The sequence below is a fragment of the Trichoderma reesei genome (assembly GCF_000167675.1).
Source record: "Trichoderma reesei QM6a unplaced genomic scaffold TRIREscaffold_3, whole genome shotgun sequence".
NCBI classification, from domain to species: Eukaryota; Fungi; Ascomycota; class Sordariomycetes; order Hypocreales; family Hypocreaceae; genus Trichoderma; species Trichoderma reesei.
In genome coordinates, this window is record NW_006711150.1 from 1,499,789 (window position 1) to 1,522,114 (window position 22,326).

At 54.8% G+C, this 22,326-nt stretch overlaps 9 protein-coding genes across 9 annotated transcripts; 5 read left to right on the forward strand and 4 right to left on the reverse strand.

Moving 5' to 3' along the window:
* Positions 1-1,205: 1,205 nt before the first annotated feature.
* On the reverse strand, positions 1,206-1,936 carry TRIREDRAFT_57167 (secretory component protein-like protein; the record flags this gene model as incomplete). Its single annotated transcript, XM_006962933.1, has 2 exons — positions 1,206-1,744; positions 1,843-1,936. 2 exons carry the CDS (start codon positions 1,934-1,936, stop codon positions 1,206-1,208), a joined length of 633 nt encoding a protein of 210 aa, XP_006962995.1.
* A 589-nt stretch (positions 1,937-2,525) lies between these two features.
* On the forward strand, positions 2,526-3,373 carry TRIREDRAFT_120479 (uncharacterized protein). The gene is made up of 2 exons (XM_006962705.1): positions 2,526-2,994; positions 3,101-3,373. Exons 1-2 carry the CDS (start codon positions 2,726-2,728, stop codon positions 3,306-3,308), a joined length of 477 nt encoding a protein of 158 aa, XP_006962767.1. The 5' UTR covers positions 2,526-2,725; the 3' UTR covers positions 3,309-3,373.
* Positions 3,374-3,571: 198 nt separating this feature from the next.
* TRIREDRAFT_75518 (uncharacterized protein) lies at positions 3,572-7,243 on the reverse strand (the record flags this gene model as incomplete). The annotated part of the gene is made up of 3 exons (XM_006962934.1): positions 6,780-7,243; positions 4,751-6,719; positions 3,572-4,669 (listed from the first exon to the last, which is right to left on the reverse strand). The coding sequence occupies exons 1-3, from the start codon at positions 7,022-7,024 to the stop codon at positions 3,572-3,574; spliced, it is 3,312 nt and encodes a 1,103-aa protein (XP_006962996.1). The 5' UTR covers positions 7,025-7,243.
* Positions 7,244-7,531: 288 nt separating this feature from the next.
* TRIREDRAFT_56864 (uncharacterized protein) lies at positions 7,532-9,180 on the forward strand (the record flags this gene model as incomplete). The annotated part of the gene is made up of 2 exons (XM_006962706.1): positions 7,532-7,674; positions 7,731-9,180. The coding sequence occupies 2 exons, from the start codon at positions 7,532-7,534 to the stop codon at positions 9,178-9,180; spliced, it is 1,593 nt and encodes a 530-aa protein (XP_006962768.1).
* An 851-nt stretch (positions 9,181-10,031) lies between these two features.
* Positions 10,032-11,591, forward strand: TRIREDRAFT_21663 (nucleoside hydrolase; the record flags this gene model as incomplete). Its single annotated transcript, XM_006962462.1, has 4 exons — positions 10,032-10,082; positions 10,215-10,300; positions 10,390-11,046; positions 11,133-11,591. 4 exons carry the CDS (start codon positions 10,032-10,034, stop codon positions 11,473-11,475), a joined length of 1,137 nt encoding a protein of 378 aa, XP_006962524.1. The 3' UTR covers positions 11,476-11,591.
* Positions 11,592-11,769: 178 nt separating this feature from the next.
* On the reverse strand, positions 11,770-12,933 carry TRIREDRAFT_56467 (uncharacterized protein; the record flags this gene model as incomplete). Its single annotated transcript, XM_006962935.1, has 3 exons — positions 11,770-12,652; positions 12,748-12,800; positions 12,901-12,933. 3 exons carry the CDS (start codon positions 12,931-12,933, stop codon positions 11,770-11,772), a joined length of 969 nt encoding a protein of 322 aa, XP_006962997.1.
* A 1,294-nt stretch (positions 12,934-14,227) lies between these two features.
* TRIREDRAFT_104511 (uncharacterized protein) lies at positions 14,228-15,831 on the forward strand (the record flags this gene model as incomplete). Its single annotated transcript, XM_006962707.1, has 6 exons — positions 14,228-14,234; positions 14,614-14,640; positions 14,674-14,705; positions 14,865-14,928; positions 15,040-15,270; positions 15,632-15,831. The coding sequence occupies 6 exons, from the start codon at positions 14,228-14,230 to the stop codon at positions 15,829-15,831; spliced, it is 561 nt and encodes a 186-aa protein (XP_006962769.1).
* A 169-nt stretch (positions 15,832-16,000) lies between these two features.
* Positions 16,001-17,251, forward strand: TRIREDRAFT_2703 (uncharacterized protein; the record flags this gene model as incomplete). Its single annotated transcript, XM_006962438.1, has 2 exons — positions 16,001-16,738; positions 16,793-17,251. The coding sequence occupies 2 exons, from the start codon at positions 16,001-16,003 to the stop codon at positions 17,249-17,251; spliced, it is 1,197 nt and encodes a 398-aa protein (XP_006962500.1).
* Positions 17,252-18,362: 1,111 nt separating this feature from the next.
* Positions 18,363-20,359, reverse strand: TRIREDRAFT_104513 (uncharacterized protein; the record flags this gene model as incomplete). The annotated part of the gene is made up of 2 exons (XM_006962936.1): positions 18,363-20,029; positions 20,284-20,359. The coding sequence occupies 2 exons, from the start codon at positions 20,357-20,359 to the stop codon at positions 18,363-18,365; spliced, it is 1,743 nt and encodes a 580-aa protein (XP_006962998.1).
* Positions 20,360-22,326: the final 1,967 nt, after the last annotated feature.

Consider the following 22,326-nt stretch of genomic DNA (forward strand, 5'->3'; position numbering starts at 1 on the left):
TGCTGAGCATGTAATATCAGATGAATTGCTGTTTTCTTGTTGTTATCCATTCGGTGAGAGATGCCCTCACAGAGGCAAATCACCTAAGGTAGGTAGTTAAGGATATTTGCAAAAGTAACACCGAATACCTAGAATGCATTCCATATTGGCAACTGGTAAACTCTTGCGCAAATGGCCCAGCACAAACGTCAAGCCGTGTCTTGCCTTCAAGGAGTTCTCGTCGTCACCAAGCCACCTTTTTCATTAGCGTTCATGGCGGGCTCTGTTCTCTTGTGGGAACAAGGGGCTCGGAAACATGGCTTGTTCATCCACTTGCTCCATGATCATATCTTCGTCCCAGCTTCTCGATCCATACCTTACCTCAAACTCTCAGGACCTCTGACGCTCAGTACATCCGGACGGAGGCCACATTACAGCACCACTACTAAAGTAGTACCGACGCAGACAGACCGTGTTCTCTCAAGACTTATTAGATATGCCGACATCCATCATGTATTCCAAGAAACATTTGAGCGCCTATTCACATGAGAGGGATTTCCTTCGCGAACCGACAAGTTGCAACCGGAACGAAGTGGTTTTAGTCTACATGCAGTCCTGGCTAGCGCCTTGTCTTGGACCCGCCCAGTTGCGATGCAAATTTGTTATCAGATGATCAGATAATTTTTTCCGCGGCCAAGATGTGAAGGACTATCCACCCGGGACGGAGAATCTCCGTATTGTCATCCACAGTTGCACGTCACTACTGTGCTTGTCTGACTCTCTACGCAAGATAATGGCTCTCACACAGGAGCAATTTGATGAATTCCTGCTGATCTTCATTTCTGGCATGGAGCTGGTTGAAAGATCGTACCAACATATTCCCAGCAGTGAGAATCGAGGCTATGCCAGTCTCTCGCGGTGGCTGTCCTATCATTCGGTGGGAATACAGAGAGACCGCAGGAAATGTGTATATAGGTACGTACATGTAGTCTTTGTCACCCCTCAAGCCTTCCGAGCTTGTGTCTAGTGTAATATTACTACATATAACGGCCCGCCATCAAGGCACCATTCGGCCATACGAGCGATTCATACTATCCAACGTCACGGAGATCCGGTAAGCCCGATGCTACAAATACACCACATTATCGTGATACATAACACCATGCCCAACTCATCACACAATCTGTACGGCTCAACACCGTCCCAGCATCACACAGCCCGTCGCATCACTGCTTCTTCTTGGCCTCCTTCTTCGCCACCTCCTTCTCGTCGTCCCAGTCCCTCTTCTCGGCATACCACTGCCCGGCCTGCAGCACCAGGATTCCCACCAGTACCAGCGCCAGGATCGTGTTGCTCGCCGCCAGCACCTTGAGGCTGTCCTCCCTGCCGAGGACAACCTCGCCGTCGAACCGGCCCTTGGACGCGGCAAACTCCTCCGAGTGCCAGAAGCCGGAGCTGACGGTGCGCAGGCCCTTGACAATGTTGGACACGTAGACGGCGACGCCGATGAGGTACAGGATCAGCGAGGCGCCGTCAAAGAGGAAGTTGGCCTCGCTGGGGCGGAAGAGCTTGATGAAGAGGCCGAGGAAGCCCACGCTCATGATGATGTTGAGGAGGCGGCCGATGAGCGGCGGCGACTGGTGGACAAACTTGAGGTGCGTCTCGAGCTGGTCGTAGTAGTCGGCGGCGACGGGTTCTTTCGTCCACAGCAGGGGGAAGTCGTACGGGAACGAGGCGAAGAGGATGCCCAGGAAGAAGCATGTCGCTGGAGGAGCCAGTGTTAGCACATTGACATTGCAGCCGTCCGCGCACTCAGCTACGCTTGGGCGAGGCGTTGGCAAAAAGGTATAAAGGGCAGCGTACGGCCGATGATGAGAAAAGTCGCAAAGGACGTCGAGCCGCGGTAGTCCTTGGACTTGGTCGTCTTGGACCAATCAATGTAGGATGAGGAGCTCATGGTGGCTTCGGCGAGAGAAGAAGCGGTGCTGCGTCTTTGTAGGTAGGTATACGCAAGATGCGCCTGAGACTCGCAAGTGAATCGTCGCCGAAGAGGTCACAGAAGGCGTTGCGCAGGGTTCGTTGCGACCATGTGATGCGTGGGAGGAACGGAAAAAAACAGAGGACAGAAGAGGTTATCGTGTCCGTCAATTGAACCAACTTGCAGTGCGTGGGGGAGCTGAGAGTCTAAATTTGCGGAGGGACCAGCGTTGGCAAGGTATGTATCGGTACCTATGCGGGTTAGCTTCTCCAGAGGCATCCAACAGCAACGGCACGCGTAAACATGCGCCGCTAACAGACCAGAAGTCGCGGTACTCTAGACGTATGGCGGCATCCCTCAGGCCCCCCCTCCACCACCGTATCAGATACCCGGAGCTTGGGAAGGTTCGTTATCGCTGCAATGGAAGCTTACAGCTTATTACAGGCGCGCTGCTGCAAGCGGGCTGCCTTTCAGCTGCATGCCAGCATTCTTCACCCTTTCAATTCCTTTCTCTTTGTTCTTCCTTTGCGACATGTGTTTCTCTTCAGCCTGATTAGGACACTCATTTTCTGCTGCGCAGCGTAATTTTTTGCTAGCGATACAATTTTCCCTCCTGCATGTTTCAACACAAGGCGCTTTGCACTTTGGCAACACAGCTTCACTCTTGTTTACCGCCTTGCTTCCTGAACCGTTCGCCCACCAAACAAAAAAAAAAAACATAGAGATCAAATAATACAACTCGTTGCAACCCATCATCAAACCGTCCAAATGACCCTCCTACTGCAATTCCTCCTCCTGCTCTTCGTCCCTCTCGTCAGGGCCGCCGATGCCACCGTCTCCATATACGACGACTCGGACAAATACATCTACTACGGATGCTACAACGAGACGACCCAAGTCGCCGGTTCGGCCGAGACGCGCGCGTTGGGCGGCGGCATCGACGAGAGTCTGCCGGGCGAGATGACGGTGCCGAAATGTCTTGCTTTTTGCGGCAACGGGAGCACGGAGTATCGGTATGCTGGGCTGGAGTGGTCGAGGTATGTTTTTGGTCCATTTTTGTCCACTCGCATCGTGATGGCTATACATAGATGGATGTGTTGATGGCTGATTTCTTCATGCGCCTCTCTCTTTTTTTTTTCTTAGGGAATGCTGGTGTGCTCAGACATTGTCTGGGATAGCTGAAAAGCTTGATGATTCGGCGTGCAACTATCCCTGCGAGGGCGACAATACGACCGCTTGTGGTGGTTCTCTGAAATTGTCCGTCTATCGCGCTTCTTTTGCGAGTCGGATGTCTGGTTCGAGCGTGTTTTGTCTAGCGATGGCCGGACTGGTAATGATGGTGCTTTGGTAATGCGTCACGGGATGTTGAGAACGACTGTCTGTTGATAACGACTGTCTGTTGAGATTTTTCTGTCGAGATGTAAATGGACGATTTCTTTGTGTAAAGACTCAAACGGATACAGCGTGTTTGATACAGGCGTGATAGATGATGTTCCTGCACCTGTTCATATCAAATAGATGACTTACACAAGTCATTCTTTGTGGTGTTTCTTAATCCATATACTGTATTACAGCATTCTGACCCATTCTCCTCTTGAGACATGTACGGTCACATCATATCTGCAGGGGCGCCAGGCCCCTTTCTTCAACAGCAGCCTGCATCGCCGCCTTGATGCCATTCACAGCCAGTTTCCAAGCTCGGCGGCCTCTGCTATCGACACCGTCCTGATCAACCACGACATCCAACCACTTGATCAGCATGACTGCCTTGCTCAAATCGCGTTCCTCTTTAATGACTTTCACCAAGTATCTTTCCAAAACATCGACATCTCGCTTGTGTGGCCCGGCCTTTCTAGTCTGGGCATGCCACGCATCAACCATGTCCTTGATCTCCGCTGCAGAGGTGACAGAGCCGGAAAACGCAATGACTGGCGGCAATATGGGAAACTCTATCGTTTTCTGTCCGCCGGGGAGCACACTCGTCTCGTGATGGCTTCTCGTAACGGGCATCTCTAATCCCGACTGCAGTGCTAGAACTCGGCGTCTGTGGTCGGCAATGACTTCTTTTCGGACGTCTTCCGGAAGCTCAGCGAGGAATTCGGGATCCAGTTCTTCGACCCCTTCTGGCCGAGCCTCTGCGGGTGCGGGCATTCGGAAGTTGGTCTGAATAACTCCCGCTTGAGCGTCTCGCTGGCGAGACATCTTGCCGAATATTCCACGGGACGTGCTGGGTTTTGTTGGAGTTGCTGGCCTCCTGGAACGAGTTGTTTCGGTTTTTCTAGGTGAGGGTTGTGGTAGAGGCTCCATCGGCTTCCGTCCGTATAGCGCCAGCACCTCGGCTTTCATATCGTCTGGCAACGCATTAAACACCTCCAAGTCGACCTGTGAGGACAGCAAGTCTGCTCCTATGGGGCTCTGAGATCTTGACCTGAGAGCCTTCCTCTGAAGCTCGGAGGCAGCTCCTTTGGGACGCTGGGCCATAAGCTTGGCACGAATGTCTTGGGGCAGCTCAGCCAAGACCGCAGGATCAGGGCTGCTCGGTAACAAGAACTGGGTGCCCGAGACCTTGCGTTGGGTATGCGCACTTCTTGAGCCACCTGAATCAGGAGCGTTAGAGCCATGTGCTGGCTTGAGTTTCTGAGGTGTGACAGGCTCATCTGCCCGATGCCCGCGTTCTGGATCATCCATTTGTCGGTTCTTCGCGTCGTCTGGCTTTTGGACGGCTTCAGCTGAACCTGCTCTCGACTGCTGCTGCTGCTGCTGCTGCTGCTGCTGCTGAGGCTCTTGTTCAACGAATGGAGCAAATGCTATCCTTCTCTGGCTGCCATCCAGGGCGAGGGCATTCGACTTGATCGGTTCCAACTTTGTCATCTGGACGCCGATTCCACGTAGATCTCCGGGGCTGAACTTGAATGAACGCAATATTGAAACTGCTTCCTTGCCAATGGCCTGATAATCATGCGTCGCAACACCAAAAGCCGAGCTTTTGTTGAAAGAGTCGCATTTTCCATGTCCCAGATGCTTCGTCGGGTCAAGAGGGGCATCAAGAGCGCGCCTCATGAGTTTCACTGTGAGGTGCTTCCCCTTGACCTGCTCATTCACCAAACGTTTCTCTAGTTCCTTACAGAGGTCGTAGACGAACTCTTCGGCTTCTGCTTGGTTGATGAAGCGGATCCCCCAATTGACCTCTGCCGACACGGACTTCCTGGGGGGTTGTTCCCCAACCTCTGTTCGATCGATGCCGCGGGCGTAGTCATGCAGTTTCTCACTGGTCTTGGGGCCCAAGACCGCAACTAGGCGTTCTTTGGAAATGTCTCTGAGATCCTTGACGAGTTTGACGCCCAGATCTTCCAGCTTCCCACCAATGCTGTATGCCACCCCCGGCAACTCTTCAACCTTGAGATCGCCGATGATTTCCAGGATTTGCTCGGGTCGCAGTTGGAACTGTCCGTCAGGCTTTGCTTTCCTCAGAGCAATCTTGGCCTGCAGGATGTTTCCACCGATACCCACTGAGACGGAACAGTTGGTTTGCTCTTTAATCTTGTTGCGCAAAGCCAGCGCCATCTCGTCGACCTTTGCCTGCTCTCTCCAGAGACTGCCCTCACTAACGCCAACGCCGCGGGATTGGGCTGCCGCAAGTACGACATCAGTGACATCAACCAAGGCCTCGTCGACGCTTACACTCTGGACAATGCCACCTGTTTCCATAATGGCCTCGTAAAACTGACGACTGACTTCTTCGTACGCCGGGAAATCGTAAGGCAGGACTTTGAGATCCGGACAGAGTTCGAGAGCTCTCTTCATCCACATGCCATTCTTGACTCCAAATTTCCGAGCAACGTAGTTGCAGCTCGCAATTTCCGATCCAGCACCTGTGCTGTGGGCGACAACACAGGGCTTGTCAACATATTCAGGGTGGCCCTTCAAGGACACTGTACAGAAGAAACTGTCAAAGTCTACATGCATGATGTACTTTCTCAAACCAGGCCGGTTCTTGGTCTTTCTGTTTGAGAGTCCCTTTTCGGCTGCCAGTCGTTGCATCGATGATTTCAGGTTTGCCTTCCATGTTGAGAGATGATGCAGCCTGCTCTCCGAATAGAATTGCTTTAGAAAGTCGGGATTAGCGGTAGAAGACTTTCTTATTCTCGGATCCGACAAGAGCCAAGCGTTGTGCTCTTCCGACGTCATCTTCTTAGACGGCGACTTCGACGCGTCCAACTGGCCAATCGGCTCAGCCGCTGCATGCTGTTCGGATTCGACCCCTTCACCCTGGATATCCCAAGCGGCTGCCTCGAGTGGCAACTGTCCTTCATGCGCTGTTGCGGCGAGGTTCTCCATGCCTTGCGGCAGCATGTCAGAGATGTCGTTTTGCCATCGGCTAGACAAAGCCGACTGTTCTGGAAGCTGAATGGCTAGTTGGCTATGCGATTCAGCTCTGATCTGGCTCGTGTAGAAGCTATTGTCCGTCTGCTCCCTGTATCCACGCCTAGCCGCTGGGCTGGACTGAGTAAGACCTCTGTCGCTATCAAACTTCAAGATTTTCTGGCTAGGGCTCTCGCTCGATACTCTGTAGTCGGCCCATGGCAGGAGTTTACCAGCCTTTACTGAATCGACAACCCATGCAGGCTTCACAATCCTGTACCGGCTAAATTCGATGGCCTTCTTTGGGGGCAGGGTCGCTGTGATGATGTGCGTGGCCATGGTTTTCGAGTCTAGATACTGGAGGAATCCACCGCCATGCTGAACAATCTCATGATGAATGCTATCGGGAGCCCATGTCAGCGCCTTTGATGCGCAATGGCCGTAGAGAAGAACCACTTACACGTGTAGAGGCGGCTGGGTGTAACCATTAACATGAGCAACTACCCCCTTGAATATCGGTGGCTTATCGGATGTTGCGCGTATGTCGGCATCCAGGTTTTGGAGCTTGATCTTCTTTCGACGGAAATAGTCGCCAAAGCCATTGAACTCGCTGCCCTCATACTCCTCGCCCTCCTCGTCCTCAAAGGTATGATTCTCAATGCGCTTCCTCACCGAAGAGGAATTCTTTTCCAGAACACTGTTCATCTTGCCCAGCAGAAGCAGACCTGAAGTATTCCGGAGGGTTCGGACATTGGTTGGCTCGAGCTATAGGCAGATGAACGGTCGCCCATATCAAGAGCAACGCCCGTCCGTGACCTAGCGCCACAGTTTCAGTCGATGAAGCAGGGGAGGAGAGTCGTTCGACACGTGAAAATTGACATCATTTGGACATCCGATGCCATGCGACTCGTGTCATGAACCATTCATGCAAAGCTGCTGAGAGATGCCAGACGGCGACATGCCTTTGGCGCTGATGGAAAATTTGTAAGAAGCGACAGGCAGCTGTTCGGAGAGGGTGACGTGATGAGTCGGAAAGTAGCCGCGTTGGGTGGAGCATGTATTGCGCGCCTCTCACACGCTGTCCCGTGACCTCGAAGTTTCCGGCGCTATTACACCTCCAGCCTTGGAAGACGAGGCTGCGCTTGCGCTTGATCCATCTCTGTCTGTTGTTGGTCTTGTTCCTTTTGTTGAATCTCGAACATATAAGCGATCATGAACAACGAACAATTCCGGAAGCTGATGCTCGCCAAGTCGGGGCCTACGTCGAAAGATGGCGCTTCTCCTAAAGGTACGAGCCCTGGCGCAAACACGGGCTCCCTGGGTTCTCGACAGCGAAACAGCATCCCGATGACTCCGTACGTAGTTGCATCCTTTGCAATAGACGGGATCCTGCTGACTCGCATTATGAAAGACGATCTTTAGGAGGCGCGCAGGCCGACTTCGCGAGACAGCTTGCAGAACGGAATCAGGCGCTACATCCCGCGAAGAAGTTCAAGACATCCGTGCCAAGGGGGGTGAAATTGGGAACAGGCTACGTCGACAGGGCGAAAACCCGAGAGAACGAAGAAGACGACCGAGAAGAGAGGCTCAAGGCGCTGGAAAAAGCCCTCAAAGACGAAGAAATCGACCAGGCAACATACGAAAAGCTACGGTTTCAGATTGCAGGCGGAGATCTTTCAAGTACACATCTAGTGAAGGGGCTTGATTTCAAGCTTCTCGAAAGGATACGCAAAGGGGAGGATGTCTACGGGAACAAGCCAACGACGGAGGATAGCGCGCAAGAGGCCGCGGAGGCAGAAGACGACGTGGAAGACGAGCTCGATCGAATCCAGGAACAAGAGGTACAGGCCATTGCGAGGGAAAAAGAAAAGAAGAAGGGCACTCTAGCAACTGTGCCCGTGGCGCCGGGCAAGAAGAGGACACGCGATCAGATTCTGGCAGAGCTCAAGGCCGCCCGATTAGCAGCACAGCAACAGAAGGAATCAACCCTTGGAGACCGATTCAAGAAGATTGGAGCAAAGCAAAAGCCCGGAACACGGATTGAGAGGGACAGCAAAGGGAGGGAGGTTATGATCATTGTGGACGAAGACGGGCATGAGAAGAGAAAAGTCCGCAAATTACAACCGGAAGAGGAGGACGCTCGGAAGGGTCTCCTCATGCCAGACAAGAGCGCCAAGCCACTGGGGATGGAAGTTCCCGAGCAGTATCGGAAGAAGGAGGAGCCAGAGGAAGTTGACGGCGATGTGGATATTTTCGAGGACGCCGGCGATGACTACGATCCGCTGGCTGGAATTGACGCGTCAGACTCTGACTCGGATGAGGAGGACAACAAGAGCAGCGACAGCAAGCAGGAGGCAAGCAAAGACGCAGAGACAAACGAGGCCATGCCGCCGCCACCTAAGCCAACGCCGGCGCAGCCAGAACGGCGGAATTACTTCAAGGACTCAAAAACAGGCCTCATCTCCGAAGAGGCGGGCAGAGCGCCGTCCATGTCTGATCCCGCCATTTTGGCGGCGATCAAGAAAGCAGCGTCTCTCAAACCCATCGAGCAAGACGAAGAGGATGACAAGGCCAAGGAAGCAGCCAAGGCACTGGAAGAGCGACGAAGGAAGCTCCTCGAGATGCAGAGCCGGGATGACGAGGACATTGACATGGGCTTCGGCACCAGCAGATTTGAAGACGAGGAGGACTTTGAAGACAAGAAGATTAAGCTGTCGAGGTGGGGTGACGATGCTGGAGAGGAAGGGTCTGGTAGAGGCGACAAGTCGAAGCGGAAGAGAGGGCCGAAGAAACGAAAGGGCGACGTCAACAGCGCAGCCGATATCCTGCGGGTTGTCGAGCAGCGCAAGAAGTCGGCGTGAAGAGGGTCTGGCAAGTCTCCAGCTTTGCTTCAATTGGCACATCAACAATGTTCCGCTCGAGTTTCCCCGGATTATCTCCATCATGATGCATGATGAACAGGCCAGATCATGATACGTACTATGTACAACCCACTTAGATACCCCAAAGTTTTTATTGTTCAGCTCCGGGGACTCTGGCCGTCCATCGCGGAGCTCCGCGATCTTCAGGAGTCGAGGTTCCAGTGATGTCGACGAGAGTCCGTCACGTGTAGGCTCAAACGCCGATGATTTCCAGAGTCTTTTGTGAAGTTCCCTCGGAGTGGAGGCTCGTTGGCCCGGATTAACCGCTTCTATTATCAAATCCCAGACGCCAATGACACAGACTTTCGGTTCCTGGCGATGCTAGTTGCGCCTTAGCATCGAAATGTGTGTGAGGGGTCAGCCGTAGGAAGCGGTCGCTGATGGATTTCCCCCACTTCGAGGCTTGTGACTGCGGAGAAAAAAAAGAGCAGAAGCGGGTTTCCATGGAGCATCAACTGTCACCGGACGGCCTGAGATTCCCTTGCCCTGCGACTGACAGTGTGTTCTATCGAGGCTCGCCGTCAACTGACTGGGCGGTGGCTGAATGAACCCTGGGGCTTTGATCTTCTGGGGCTGTGAGTGACGGCGATTACGGAATGTCAATCAATGCCTTGCTTCGATTTCTGAGCCCTTTCTTGTGCGCCCGTCTGCGATACCTTTCTGGATCCCAGCTATAAAGAGAAGTTGTAATCGCTGTTTTGTGACATAGAGACCATATTATTCGTTTCTTTCGTTTGGCGTCGTTTCCGTTTTCTGGCTTGAGCCCATTTCCCTCCTTAGCTACCGTCAAGATGTCATCCGATCAAGTGCCTGTATGGCTGGATTGCGATCCAGGCCACGATGTGAGTTTCCCGCCTCGTTCGGAATCTGTCAAGGCTTCAGGCGCGAGTCTCATGCAGGGTCGCATTGCATGAGAGCAGCGGCTGAGCTTGATCGAAGACAGACGAGCTAACCACGGCCTTTTTCCGCAAAAGGATGCCTTCGCCATCCTGCTGGCGGCTCACCATCCGCGAATCAACCTGCTGGGCATCTCGACAGTCTTTGGCAATTCTTCCCTCGAGTACGTTGCAGAGATGGAAAAGCCTTCATGAGGCTGCTCCAACGACAGAGACCGAGCAACCCGCAGCTGACTGCTGAAAAACCTACCAGACACACGACGTACAACGCCGCCTCTCTTCTGACGGCCTTTGGCAAGCACAACGACATTCCCCTCTACGTCGGCCTCGACAGACCGCTCGAGCGACCTCCCCTCCACGCGCCGACCGACATCCACGGCGACAGCGGCCTCGACGGCACCGAGCTGCTGCCCGCGCCGAAATGCACCCCGAAGCCGGAGCCGGCCATCGAGGCCATGGCCGCCGCCCTCCGAGCGCAGCCCGCCGGCACGGCCTGGATCGTGGCCACGGGCACCGTCACCAACGTCGGCGCCCTCTTCCGCAAGTACCCCGAGCTGGTGGCGCACATCAAGGGCCTGAGCATCATGGGCGGCTCCATCGGCGGCGGCTTCTCGGACGCGCCGCTGGGCAAGGTCGACGGCAAGGAGCGCATCGGCAACGTGACGCCGTACGCCGAGTTCAACATCTTTGTCGACCCGGAGGCGGCGGCCGAGCTGTTTGACAACAAGGAGCTCGCGAGCAAGATGTACATGGTGCCGCTGGACCTCAGCCACCAGGTGCTTGCGACGGAGCGGGTGAGGGAGCTGCTGCTGTACGGCAAGGATGTGCCCGAGAGCAAGACGGGCAAGGGCAAGACGGAGCTGCGGACGATGCTTGTCGAGCTGCTCTATTTCTTCGCCAAGACATATGCGTAGGTCTTCTTCTTTGTTTTCTCTTGGAGAGGATATTACAACGGTTTTTTCTTGCTTGGATGCTAACGGGTGAATTCCAAAACAGCGACGTCTTTGGCATCACCGCCGGCCCGCCGCTCCACGATCCCCTCGCCATGGCCTTTGTCCTGCTCGGCACCCCCGACGAGATCCCCTTTTACGACTGGGACGAGAAGAAGAGCCAGGGCCCAAAGCACCACGAGCGCTTCAACGTCACCGTCATCACCGAGGGCACCACCGAGGAGGCCAAGCGCGGGGAGAAGCAGACCGGCCGGACCATTGCCAAGGCGCTGCCCGCGGGCGAGGCGGGCGTCATGATACCCAGGGGGGTGGACGTCGAGCGGTTCTGGCAGGTGATTGAGGAGTGCATGGAGAGGGCGGACGAGACGAATCGGCGACTGAGCAACTGAGCGTCTTGTTTTTTTTTCCTTTCCCCTTGTTTTTCTCTTCGTCTTTTTCTTGGATAAAAACGGACCTTTTTTTTTTTTTTGCTGGATGAACATGTGTGTACACTGGGCAAAGAAAAAGAAGGATAGAGAAATTGGTTTTCGTTTTCCGCCCTCGTGGCTGTGGCCATAGAGATTACATAGAGTGTCTAGACAAAACAATTCTATTCATACAAAGGTCAAAAAGAAAAAAGAAAAAGGAAAAAAAAAAAAAAAGACAAGGCAATCATAAATACATGGGGCACGCGACTCGTATCATCATATTGACGCTTCCCCCTCATCCTTATCCAAGCTCATCAAGAGCTTCAAGCTCCGCTCATACGTCCAGAGCGTCACTGCGCTCGCGGGCGCAGCCTTGATCAAGCTGATCGGCAACCCCTTGTACAAGCCGCGAAACCCCTCCGTCACGTAGATGGCCCGCAGAGCCCGGACGGCGGACGTGTACACGGGGATGTCGCTGTAGACGTACCGGCTCCGCGTGGGGCCCTGGACCTGGATGCGCTTGCGGACGAGGTCGAGGGGGAAGACGGCCGTCTTGGCGAGGACGCTGGCGGCGATGCCGGCGGTGGCGTCGCCGCTGCCCCAGGGGAGGTGCAGGTGGCCGAGGCGCAGCCGGAGGCCCTCGTACGAGGCGAAGAAGATGCCCATGAAGGGCACGATCTGGCCCAGCGCCGGCGCCAGGCCGCGGAAGAAGCCGCGCAGGCCCTCGTCGCGGCGAATGTCCCACAGGGCGCCGCGCAGCGACGAGTAGACGCGCTGGCGGCCCTGGGCGGCGAAGCGCGTCCTCAGCAGGTCGAGCGGGTACGTCGCGCCCGTGGCGGCCGCGCCCGAGACGGCGCCCGCGATGAAGGTCTCGGCGGAGTCGGGCAGGCGGCGGTTGTCGGGCAGCGCCGTCTGCAGGAAGACGGTCGTGGAGCGGTAGGCGGTGAACTGCACGGCCGAGTAGCACACGTACATGAGCTCGGCGGGGACGTTGCCCTTCCAGAGGCCCGTGAGGCCCTCATGCTTGAGGATGTGCTTGATGGTGTGGACGGTGCCGCGGTAGGCGGGAGCTTCGCGCAGGGGGGCGAGAGGGTCGGAGAGCGAGTACGGCTGCAGCTGGAGGCGGATCTTGACGACGTCGAGAGGAGCGACGACGAATCTGCAAGATAGAGAGAGGACTTGTTAGCTGCTGTTGGAGAGGAGGCGGGGAGACTTGCGCAAGCCTATGAAGGAGAGATGGATGATTTTGCTTACCGGGAGACGAGCCCGGCTATGGCGCCGGCGGTTACGACTTGGAGTTTGGAGCCCTGTTAAAGAGAGGTAGAGAAGAAGAGTTCAGCATCGGGGCTGGGCAGTCTAGGGGTACCGGTCGCGAACTGTTTATGGGTGAGTTGGGGAGGGACGGACCTCATCTTTGAGGTGGCCGCCTTTGGGCGACATGCAGGAGTTTTGCGCCTCAGGGTGGGTTGACGATGCGCAGGATCCTCTGTACGAGTACGGGGTGTGTCTCTTTAGTTGATGAATTGCTGCAATCGGGAGTGGAGTGGGTGGGTGAGGCTCGATTTGTGTGTCACTTTTGGTGTGTTTGGAGTTGAGGTGCGATCAGTAGGCGTGGTGTTTTTGCCAACGAGATGAACAATTGAAGTTTGCGATAGAGGCCCGAGTTGGCGCGGAAGATTGGAGCCGATGGAATGCGCGTTTGAGCGGGATGCGGCATCCGACAGCAATGCGGCGTTGAAGAGCCGGAAGAAATCAAGACTCAATTGAAGTGGTTACAGTGATTCTGGCATGGGTGTTATTTGAAAGCTCATGGTGATGCCATCGTATATTTTTCTCTTTGGCTTTTTTTTTTATCTTTCCCTGTATTCAACAAGAGATTCAGCAGCGAAATGTGACGCCATTGCCGTGGCGCTGAATCGGGAAAGCCAATGACATCAAACGACCAGGTACAGGGTCGGGGTCTGTCGCTCAGGTACGCCGTTCATTGTGTTTTGCTGCGCCGGATCTGAGGTAGCGCCTAGCACCGAGCAAGTACCCCCGACGAACAAGACATTGTTAACCTGAGAGAAGGCATCTGGTACATGTATGGCCCAGGAGTCAATGCAAGCCCCGATCAAATGTTCGCAAGGTCCAAGTATGGCCAGAAGCAGTAATATTAAGAGAACGATTGCTCTCATCAAAACGTCATGGGGAGTTTCTCGACTGCCCAGACGCAGCAACTGCGGTCAAAGGCTCCGAAACGAATATCCCGTCTTAGCTGAGCAGTCGTCGGGTAATACTCGTACTTCCCGCCTACAAACGTCAAAGCCCTTCATTCTCATGCCTATGCAAGCCAAATCAACCATACAACAAGGTAATACCTAAGTACTACCACCTACCGATGTAGTCGTGCTAAGATTGCCTCTATCCCCCCCTTCCCAAAGGTTGGCGATGCCGGAGGTCTCCTTTGGCGGGTCGGTGACCGTGTCCCCATGTCCAAGCGACGGGCAGAAGGAAGTCGGTCCCATTCATATCCATCGATCCATCCAGACTAATATCAGGAAATGCCATCATGGTGGGACCCGAGAGGATCTGGCATGTGAAGAGATTCAGGGCGGAAACGGGCATGGAACGGTCAAAGAAGCTCCGGTGAGGCTCCGGCAGGGGGGTTTTGCGGATCCTTGCGTTGAGAGGTGCCTTGACCGGCAGGTGTTTTTGTCTACAGAGGTGAGTTGCTTGTCGACCTCATTGCAACATGCACAGTAAGCAGCAGCAGTCTCGGGTGTTAGACACGGATCCTTGCAACCAGATACCTACATAAGGCTAGTACTACTATATCCGTCATGACAAACGGAAATCAAGCGAAAGTCGTGGTGGTGGTGGTGGTGACAGCATCTACACCACAGCTTGAACATGCAACCATCGTCAACTCCCCCTTATTAAACAGCGCCCGCTCATTGGAATTAAACGTTACCCCAAACTACATCCATACTAATAACCCGCCTCCCCCACCGGCCACTACTGCACCGTCCGTCTGCAGATTAAACCATAGATACAATCCCCATCTCCCCGTGACTCTGGAGTGCAGTAGTAGTACTAGTATAGTAGTACACCCCACAGGGATCTTGAATGTTAAATCAGTACGAACCTCAGCTCATGATCTGATTGGTGGGTTAGAAAGTAAGTATATCTACTGATCAGCATGGGCAAGGCAGCTGCTAGCAGGAGTACAGGTACGTAAGTCTTATCAGTAATAGCAGCTCCTTCTTACCAACCCTAATCTAATATAAAGATAATAAGAACGTTCCCTTCTCTTTAGGCTATAGTAGGAAACCTGAATGTAATAAATATCATTAATATTTTATCCTGCAGCAGTTGTAAATGCGTAAAAGGCTCACGATAGTACCCTTGTTGTTGTGGCAAAGAGGTACTGCATCACGCAAATCACTCGAGAAGGTACGTGCAACAGAAGCCTATCAAAAGTTGGGTCTGTGGCAAAAGTACTGATTTAACATTCAAGATCCCTGTGGGGTGTAGTAGTAGCAATACCTAGGTACCTAAGGTAAGGTAATAATAATCGCTCTCCTCCCTCTTTGCCTTCCTTTCCCCCGGAGAGCCACAGTCGCATCCCACCCTCCGCCCCCATTGGCCAGCCGCACGCCATCCAGCTCTGCTATGTCTATGCCCCGTACCCGTCTGTCCCTGAATGGGGGCTCCTTCCGAGTGCCCATTACGTAGATGCTACGGGAACAACCCCCTCCTTGCTGCTTGCACTGCTCAAGTCTCCAGTTACAGAAGGTAAGCAGTACTTTTGAAGGACCTCGCCGCGACGTTGCTTCCGGGTCGGCGGATACCCGGGCGGTACCTACTTGACGCTGCCCAATGCGGTAAGCCTGGCGCCAGCTCCAGCGTCCACGATGTCCTGAGCAGAGCTGCATGTGAGCTTCTGAGACGGCGTGTACTGTACAGTATCATGTTAGTACTTGTATATGAACGTCACTCTGTCGCCCTCACTCAAACACACACACTTCCTCCTCCTCCCTCCTCCCTCCCTCTCTTATGTCTCAGTCCCCTACTCGTACCTTTCTCCTCTCTACCTACCCAACCATAATCCTCATCCATCTTGCGCCTCTTCTTCTTCCTTTATGATAAATCCCAGACCGGTTTGATCAGTACCTGGCCAGCGCACCTGCACGACCTGAACCATTGAATCCACTCCCGCAGATTCTTAGTTCGACGCCTGAAGCGGCGCATGTGACACTTGCCACCAATATCCAGACCTCAGGAACCTACCTCTGCCCAAACACCAAGCTCCGGCTCTTTTCCCCAGACGCCTTTCGCCAGCCATCATTCCAGTAGTAGACCTTACCGAACGCCCCCCCATCACGACAAATAACCGAAACCCCTCCTCCATCAATCGAAAGAAAAAAAAAAAAAAAAGCCCATTCCAATCTCTCCCTTCGCAGAAGAAGCTCTCTGCCAAACCTCGATCATAAGAAGAGAGAGAGAGAGAGAGAGCCTAATAACCATGGCCAGCATCGCACCCCCAGACCTCGCCAATCTGCTGGCCCCGATCCTCCCAGCCCTGCCCGCCGCCGCCGTATCAACCGAGCCCGCAGTCGGCATCCTGCCCCTCCTCTCGCCCATTCTGAGACAGAGGGTCAACCTCTTCTCCTCCTCCAGCACAGAGCCCTGGCTGAAGCTGCTATGCTACGACGCGGCCAAGGCCGCCAGGCTGGTCGAGCTCGTGCAGAGCGGCCGCCTCGAGCCCCATCCCGTCTCGGGCGAGGTCGAGGTCGACTGGGGCTACGACGCCCAGACGAGGTACCGGCGGCTGGACCCGGAGACGCTGCAGGCGCTGACGGTCCTGTCCGACCTGGGGCTCGCGTTCCAGCTGGTCTACTGCGTCAACGATGCCGCGGGCGGCGGCGACGGCTGGAGGGTCGGAGAGCTCACGACGCCGGCCGACAGCGCCGCTCCCTTTGCGCAGTTTGCCGGCGGCGTGCCCACCATCGCCGAGGCGGAGGCCAAGTTCAAGGAGCCTAAGCAGGCGCCCAACCCTACGGCGACCTACACCACCAACAACGGTTCGACCACCAGCAGCGAAGACCTGATGGACGACGACGATGACGACGACGGATACTGGGACCGCTACGATGCCACTCCCGCGCGCACGCCCGCCAACAACCGCTCCCCAGCTCCGCGAGCCCGCGCTGGCATTGCCGCTTCCGCAGCGCCGTTGGGTTCCTACAATGCTCAGGCCGCCGTGAACGACGACGACGACGACGATGACTACTACGCGCAGTACGACGACGTCCAGCCCGCCATGGACAACCACGATCCAGACGAGGAAGCCCTGCTGCGCGCCCACATCCAGCCACCCCTCGGCCTTGGCCGCGCCAGCAACGCAGCCGACTCCCGCGGCTCCTGGTCCTCCGCCGAAGCAGACACCAACAACAACAACACCACCAACAACAACATCAACGACATCTCCAGCAGCCCAACAAAGAAAGCCGACCACTTGTCCGCCCAAGACCTCGCCCTCCTCCACCCGCGCCCCGAATCCAGCGCCAGCTCCAACGGCTCAAACACCGTCGCCCGGCTCGAAGCCTCCGCCGGCAAGCAGGAGCAGAACGAGTTTGGCGTCAAGCAGCACGTTTCGCGCAGCATTCGCAGCTTGTACCTGCTGGCCCGGTCGTCGGGCATTGAGAGGGACGAGTTTGAGAGCCTGGTCAAGTCGGAGCTGGATATTCTGTCCTTGATTGAGGATCAGGAATGACATTGAAAACATCAAACTTTTGATGATTGCATTCGGTCCATGGAATTCAAAACGCTTGCGGATGCGTCTCCCGTACGAGGAGAACCGTAACGAGGGGAAAGGGTCGGGGGAATGATACCACAAAGCATAAATTAAAGGGCTACCTACAGAAGAAGTAAGGGGGTGGGTTGGACCATGCCCAAAACAGGAGGAATTTACATTTCGACTTTCTTTCTTTCTTTCTTTCTTCTTTGGATCAAAGCATTCACAGCACAGCGAAATGGCTGGAAAGGGGGGATGGAGTACATGGGAAGTTGATTTGACTGGTCGAGGTTGGCGTTTATATCTTGGGTATGTCGAGGGTTTTGCGCTTGACACAGACTGAAACGTAACAAGCATTGGACTGCTGAAAATTGCATTGACTGGCGGAGTTTTTGTCGAGGATATGGGCCTCTATACCTTCTCTTCCTTCTTCATCTACCTGTGGCCTAGTACCTATAGGGGATCATTATATATACCTTCATTACATTAGTACCTTGATCGCAAGTCTGTTGTATCCTGTATGAGAAATGATTCCTATTGATCTTTACTAGCAGTACAGAACCTATGATGACGGAAAGTAAAGGCCACCAGTAAGCATACCTCGAGTCAGTCCAAGGGGGTTTAACCTCAGTGGAAGTAGACCTTGCTCAGTACCCAATATGACCAGCACCGGATTTTCAAATACCATGGGCCTGGCTCATGCAATGTTTCCGTACTCCCTATACAAAATGTATGTAGACCATAACAATTCAATGCGCTCGCTCGTTCATCCAAATTGGTGCCTTAAGACCTGTATCATCCAGTTGATGTCCTTCATGTGCCGGGCTTTCGCCCCGGTAACCAAAACGCCGACTCCCCATTCCTTCGCGTATGCTCAATGCCCAAACAAGAAGAAAGACTGAGGAACAGAAAAGAAGAGAAAAGAGAAAAGACGGAGAAGAAAAGGGAATATACCCGCAAAGATGCAACTGACTAGAATATTGTTGGGAGAAAAGAAGAGTGGGGTGATTCCAGTTGCTTGATGAAAATCGCAAGGCCGGCAAAGACTTTTCACTGCTCAAAAGTCAAGAACGTGCCAGTCACAGCCTGCCTATGATATAACCAAACTGTTCAGTGCCAATCTCGCTTGATCAAGCATCGACACGCAATGCCTCGGCTGGCGGCGCTGGCACGCCATGGGTTGCGTGGCGTGGCCATAGCACGCCTGCATTATCGAATCCGCCATGTCGTGTCGTTTATTATTCCTCTCGTCGAGCAACAGGACGACATCGTTCAGTCCCCGATAGAGAGAAACGTGCGTGGGTACGCAGCGGTTCAGCCAGCCAAAGGTTGCCAGGTGGTTGGATCCATAAACGTCAACCTTGATGATGGCTCGCATGTTGATGCGCCAATCGTCCGGCTCCAGCGCTTTGTTGTTGCAGCACTTGAGCCGTGCGTAGTCGACAGACGTACAAGTTCTGCCCTCAGTCATGAAGCGTGCCAATATCCCACCAACCTTTTCAAGGCTGAAGTGCATGAGCCTCCCGTCTTCCTTGGCCTGCTCCGCGTCTTTGTCAATCTTTGCTAAAATCGACTTGTAGGCGTTGCAGGCCGCGGGAATGAAAACGCCCAGGTACACGGAACTTTGAACGCGAGAGGCAGGTACCGCCTTTGAGAGGTCGTACATTCCCGAATAACATTGACGGCAGTTGAGAGTATCATGAGCCAACTCTGTGGCGTCGCGTGCTACGCGTATGGCAGACAAGGTGTCTGAGGGGAGTGATATCAGAGGGGTCATTGCCTTGGTGATCAAGGAGACGCAAGTGCAGGGGGCGGATGCTGATTCCACTTCCGGGGGCGTCGTATCCGCGCTGATAGGGTCTGAAGACTCGAAACAGTTGGAGGAATGGGTGCTGGGACTGGAGTCGCTAGGTGCTGGAAGCTGCTCATATCGAGCAATCCAATTTTGCTGATAGTCGTCAGGGCCACTAGGCAAGGCAGCAATGGCCTCGCTGGCGTCTCCAAAGTCGGGGCCCTGGAAGAAACCAGACTGTCTCAGATCCATGGCAGTCACCCCGCTATCAAAAAGTTCTCGGCTCTCGGGCTGCAGGCGGGTGGCTGGTACATTGGGGTTCATCCCGATGGAATCAAGACTGGCAAGGCTCTGCTCGGGCAGCAGCAAGTCGCTGAAGTCGCCCAGGTCAAGCGTGTCCAACTGTAGAGACGGGCCCATGAGGTCAGAAACGGGAAACTGCGACGGTGCTGAGTGCTGATGACTGTGATGGTGGTTATGATGGTGGTTGTGATTGTGGTTGTGATGGTGAGCAGCGGCATTGTGAAGGTGATGTTGGCTATGGTAATGGCCAGCACCGCCAAGTAGTTGCAACGTGGATTCATCGTGGTTCGCAGCGGCAAAGAGAGAAAACGGAAGAATTGAAGTTGAAGCGGCAGTCGAAACGGAAGGCGAATGAGAAAGAGCAGCAGTGATAGGGGTGACACCAGGGGCAGAAGCAGCAGCAGCCAGGGCTGGTGGAATTGGAGCAAATGACGAAGCGAAACCCGGGACGGACCCGAGTAGGGACGCGGGCTGCGAGGAGGGAGCGGGCGCAGAACCCGGAAGCCGAACCGAAAACACCGCCGAGGGGCCGTCCGTGTCTGCGTGCCGCCGCTTTCGGGGCCGTCCCATGGGCTTCTGGGCCGAGTAGACGCACGGGTGGCCGTCTTTCAGGCAGCGATCGCAGCCGTTGGGCTCCTTGGAGCAGGCGATCTTGCGGGATCCTACACGGTTAACGAAGTCAGTATCAAAGTCTCCGTGACCCGGCCTCATATCCCGCACCCGTGGACTCGGGGGGGAGGGGGCGTGCTCTCTCTGTCTCTCTCGCTCTCTCTCTCTTTCTCTCTCTCTCTCTCTCTCTCTCTGTTTGTCTCTGCCTCCTCCCTCTCCCTCCCTCCCTCCCTCCCTCCCTCCCTCACAAAGGCGCACACAAACTCTCCCCTCCTCTCTCTCTATCCTTTCTCTCACGGGGACTTACGGCACTCATCACAGGCCCGATGCTTCTGTGGGCCAGCCAGTGCGGCCTGGGTCACGCTGAGAGCCATGGCCGGCATGGCGAGAGAAGGCAGATGCGAGCACGAGTGCGCGCACAAACGCAGTACGACTCTGGCTTCAGCGTCAAGCTCTGCCAGCCGGATGTGATAGGCAGGGCCTTGGAAGAGGGGCGCGGACAGAGGATGAATCGAAGGCGGTCCGGCACCTGGGTGCGAAAAGTCTCCGAGAGGCTACGCAGAGATGCAGGTTGGGGCGCACGAGACGGACAAACAAAGAGCTGGGACGAAGCACGAGGCACGAGGCTGAGACTGGAGTGAGGAGTAAGAAAGAGAAGCTTCGCTCAGCACGGCGGAATGTTTGGATGCAGGTGTGAAGGAGAGAGGCGGCGAGGCGAGGCGAGGCTGTGAGGAGGCCAGAGCAGAGCAGGCAGAGCAGGAGCAGAGCACACAGAGCAGCAGCAGCAGGAGCAAGAAACTTGCAGGCTCGACTCGACTGATGGCTTGAGGCTTGGCCAACGGCCTGCCAGGGAAGCACCGTAGGAAGGCACCATAGGGTACCCAGGCAGAGTACCATCAGGGTACTGGCCGAGGTATCGAATCAACTCCCCGAGGCGGCGCCTCGTCCTCTCCACAGGCCATGAGTACCTGAGGTGAAACCGGGAGGACCAAGCGTCGGGGTACTGGGCAGGTACCCAGCGACTGGCGTGGTTTCCACGCGACAACTTCCAGGAACTTGAAGACCCCGGCAGGTACCTCGAGGCAAAGGTACCAGATATAGTACCTTAGTATCTACCTCAGCCTCCGCTTCGTATTTTGGGCACGGTTGCTTCGCTCGGTCTCGTCTCTTCTGGAATGATTCAGACCCAACCACCGCATCTGGGCTCAGCTGCTGCGGCGAGAAGAGCCCAAGGTAAGGCCGAGAGCGTGGGATCGTGCAGACGCGCTGCCTCAGCTCGCAGGTACCGGGGAGGTACTCCAAACCGGGCATTGTCCTGTGCCCAACCAACGGGCAGAGCAGGATTCATGGGTCGACTGGTTTGTCAGCGGAGAGCATGGACGACAATCGTTTACGAGTTACTTTGTACGCACAGGTATCGTACAGGTAAGTAGGTAGGTAGGTAGTGATGGTCCATGCCATTGGGCTCTGACTTGATTAATTTCCTCGCAGAATCTCGCGGAATTACGGAGGCATCGGACAGCCCGCGGCTTGTCAAGGCCGAGGGTCCAGAGATGGACCATTGGTAGTCCCAGATAATTACATAACCAAGGGCAGGATCGAGCACCGCTGGAGTTGGCTTTCTAAGCGTCCAGAGCAGCACACAGTGGCACGAGTAGGTAGGCCGATCGCGATGGACTGGCCGAAAGTGCGTCCAGGGTACACACAACCTCAAGGTAGCGTCGAGGAGGAGCTGTTGGCTGGCCCGGAGATACATCCGGGGTCCTCGTGGCGCGAGAGCAATTTAGGGCTGTTGGCTCGGCCATTTGGTGCCACTGCTAGGGAGATCTGACCCATAGAATGCCGCGGATCAGCGGCCTGGGGCTAGGCGGAGGAGCTGGTGTTGTGCTTGAGCTGGGTAGGGCAGAGCTAGCAGGTATGTAGTCGAGATGAGATCAGGCGCTTTGGCTGGAGGTTGATGAGTAGTTGTATAAGATGACGGTCAGATTGGCGTGGGTGATGGGGACGGGATGAGGATTTGGGTACTAGTAGCAGATGGAAGTGAAGGCAACAGAGTCGTGATGAGGCTGAGGGTTGAGGGAGTCATCGAGCCTGCCTGACTGACTACTAGGTAGGTACCTATGAGTGACGAGTGACGCTTGCTGTGCTGTTACTTTAATTTAGGTATGCAGGCGTGAGTGGACGCAGCAACCCTGTCTGTCTATCTAACTGGTACCTAGAGTTGCAGTCGGCAGCTCCACCACATAAGGTATCCATCGAGGCGCTCGGCGTGTTCGAATGAAGCATGAATAGTACCTTACTATCAGTTGATATATTCTGAGGGTGGGATAAGTCATCGACTGGCTGCTAT